Source organism: Calidris pugnax, unplaced genomic scaffold, assembly GCF_001431845.1.
Source record: "Calidris pugnax isolate Ruff unplaced genomic scaffold, ASM143184v1 scaffold82, whole genome shotgun sequence".
Lineage (NCBI taxonomy): Eukaryota > Metazoa > Chordata > Aves > Charadriiformes > Scolopacidae > Calidris > Calidris pugnax.
The window spans coordinates 159955-163150 of NW_015090833.1; the positions used below are offsets into that span (position 1 = coordinate 159955).

At 44.5% G+C, this 3196-nt stretch overlaps 1 protein-coding gene across 1 annotated transcript in view; it reads left to right on the forward strand.

The window, feature by feature from the left end:
- Positions 1-3147, forward strand: part of MRPL20 (mitochondrial ribosomal protein L20) — a 3521-nt gene extending 374 nt beyond the window's left edge. Inside the window, exons 2-4 of the mRNA XM_014941365.1 lie at positions 1555-1665; positions 1960-2037; positions 2713-3147. Coding sequence (XP_014796851.1) covers positions 1555-1665; positions 1960-2037; positions 2713-2886 — 363 coding nt within the window. The 3' untranslated portion in view covers positions 2887-3147. The remainder of the gene's footprint in view (positions 1-1554; positions 1666-1959; positions 2038-2712) is intronic.
- The last annotated feature ends 49 nt before the right edge of the window (positions 3148-3196 follow it).

Below are 3196 nucleotides of genomic sequence, written 5' to 3' on the forward strand. Positions count from 1 at the left end.
CCCCCGGCCCCGGCAGAGGGCGGTCGGGCAGCCAGGGGGACGGGGATCGGTTATAATTTGAGGAAACCACAGCAATTTGCCCCGGCAGAGGGCGGTCGGGCAGCCGGCGGGACGGGGGACGGTTATAATTTGAGGAAACCACAGCAATTTATTGTGGTTTAGACAATTATTCTGTCACCTGGTGTCACCTCTCGCCACCCGGGAAGGGGAAATCCGGAAAAAAGCAAGGAAACACGAGGGTTGAATACAGTAAGGCTAGATAATTAACGTTAATGACTCTAAAGAACCAGTATTGATCCCGATGCCAATATAAAATCCACCAGGATCATACCCACCCCAGGCAGCCGTGCACTCCCAGCAGGGACAGTCCATGTGGGACCCTGCGGGCGCTGCGGCTTCGGGAGGAAGGGAAGGGATCAGGGCTCCTGAGGGCAAGGAGTTCTCAGCCATCAGAGAGAGTTAACTCCTCAGCAAACTTTCTAATTTATATTGAATGTGACGTTTGTCGTCTGAAATAACCCCCTTGGCAGCTTGGGTCAAGTGCCCAGGTCTCGCTCCTCCTTGTCCCCCACACCTGGTGAGCTCAAAACCACCAAGACCTTGAAATCCGCACCCCAGAGCTGGCTGTAAAGTCAATATTTTCCCAAATTCAGACACTGGAGTCTTCTAAAAGTGCAGTTTTCCCAGACAATAGAAGAGGAATTAGTGCTGTGTCGCTCAAACCAGGACAAGGTCATAAATGGCGTCTGGTTTTTCATACCGTCTGACAGCACGGGGATGAGTGTGAATAAATAATGCTGTAGTATTGAGGCGGTCAAAAATGGCGTCTGGTTTTTCGTACCGTCTCACAGCACGGGGATGGGTGTGAATAAATAATGCTGTAGTATTGAGGCAGAAAATGCTGAATTAAGTGACCATATCTTGCTCTTGTAGTGCCAGTAGTAGATGTTTATTTCTCTGCACAGCACTGGCTCCTTGTTTCCATGTCATGTTAGCTGGGTGTCAGGGGCACCTCCAGTAAACGCCTTTCTTTACGCTTTTTATTTGAGCAACTGCAAGGTTTTTGACATACCAGAGGCTCCTGTCCCATCCCTGAATCCACACTGACAAACCTGAGAGGGCAGCTCAGGAATGGGTATAAATGGGTGAGTTTAGGGCTTGGCTGAAAGCGCAGGAGGTGATGTTGCTGGTTGTCTTCTCCCTGGAGCTGCAGCCTCAGGGCATGGCTTTGGGAAATTTTTTATATCCTGCTCCAACTTTTCAGGGGAGGTGATGTTGCTGGTTGCCTTCTCCCTGGAGCTGCAGCCTCAGAGAAGACATGTCTTTGGTAAATTTTTTATATCCTGCTCCAACTTTTCAGCTTCAGATTTCCCATGCTGTAAAAGAAGGCAAGAACATTTTCATTAAATGCCAGCTGAAGGCTTAGCAGATGCTTATGAAGTATTTTGTGACCCTTGTCGTGAAGGGTTGTGAAGTGCAAACGAGCATATATTGGTATTTCTGAAGGCTGTAACAGCCTTAAAGATAACCCAGAACATGGTGGTTTCCTTTCAGCATTTTCGTGGAAGGAAGAACCGCTGCTATAAGCTGGCTGTACGGAGCGTTCGCAGAGCTTTCGTGAAGTCTACAAAGGCCAGAAGAGAGAAGAAAAGATTCCTCAGAGCGGTAAGAGAGCAAAAATGATTTATGTATAAATATTAAAATGGGAGAAGAGCAGAACTGAAGTACCTATTTTCCCTACTGGTGGGTTCTCTCAAAATGTTTAGCCAGTGGGTGATAAATATGATTTTAAAGTAAGCATAGTCCCTCTTTGGTCTGGAAAAGCTCACATCCTGAAGTTCGTACATGTATATGTTGCACTTGATACTGCAGGTCTGAAATGTTATATGTACTAAGTGTGAGCAGATCAGATGTAGAAAGGTTTACTTTTAATGTATTTTATAATTTGTATACTTTCAGCTGTGGATCACGAGGATCGAAGCAGCTTCTCTTGAACATGGTTTGAAATACCCGGCTTTCATAAGCAATCTGCTTAAGGTAAGGCTGGTGCTTGGAGAGTAATGAATTCAAAACAACAAATTGGTGAAAATGTCTGATAGAGGTTTTTCAAAGTGCCAAATTAATGTGTTGAAACTCTGAAATCTGGTTTTTCTTTTTTTTTTTTTCCCCCCTCAAGATGACTGTCCCTTTGATTCTTGGCTCAGAGCAACGTATTTTTATAAGGTTCTCTATACAAAAGAACCAAACTTTTCATAGAATACCCCCCCCTTAGAATATGGAGTTAACTGTGCAATATCTAGCCCTGTTAACAAGTATTTAATCCTGCAGTCTTTCTTCCTCTACTCCAGGACAAATTTTAACGTACCAAGCAGCTTCTAGCATAAGTAAACCTGAACATATCTAAGAACTAAAACAAATGCCTTGGATTAACCTGTAACATGGCCTTCCATGAAATGAGAGATTCTTCTTCAGTTCTTGGTTTTTACCAGAAAGACTTTGAGAAAGTCAGTAAAACTGATCTTACACAGTGGCTTAATGAGACATCCATGGCCGAGTAGTCATGTCTGACCATTCTCTAATAGTTCCAAAATTGTACACTGTAGAATTGTGCACTTAAGATAATTTGCCTTAAGACCTCAAGTAATCATTAAGCATTTCACTGTTGCTCCTAGAAAGTAACCCAACGTAACCAATGAATTTTCTCTCATTTAGTCCCAGGTGGAGCTGAATAGGAAAGTGATTGCTGATTTGGCTATTTATGAGCCAAAGACATTCAAGTCCTTAGCTGCCTTAGCCCAGAGGAGGAGACAAGAAGGCTTCCTTGCTGCCCTGGGGGACGGAAAAGAACCAGAGGGGATATTTTCACGTATCGTACACCACTATTGATGTTAAAACAGTCTGCAAATACGTGTTATAAAGAGGAACTTGTATTACAAAGTAACCTCGCTCACTGACGGCTGCTGAGAACCGCAGCTGTGGAACAAAATCCTCTCAGAAGTGTTTCTGAGGGAGGCCGGGGCAGGCCGGGGTGCCAGGCAGTGGTCAGTGAGGCCTGTAAAAGCTCCAGCGTTAATTCCATACTTAGCGTAAGGGCGTTTTCTGTTAAGAACTTAATAAAGATATTATTTTTTTTTTTGGTAACTGCTACTCTAGAGGCCATTTGCGTGGTGAATTCTGGCGCCGCTCGGGGTGGGAT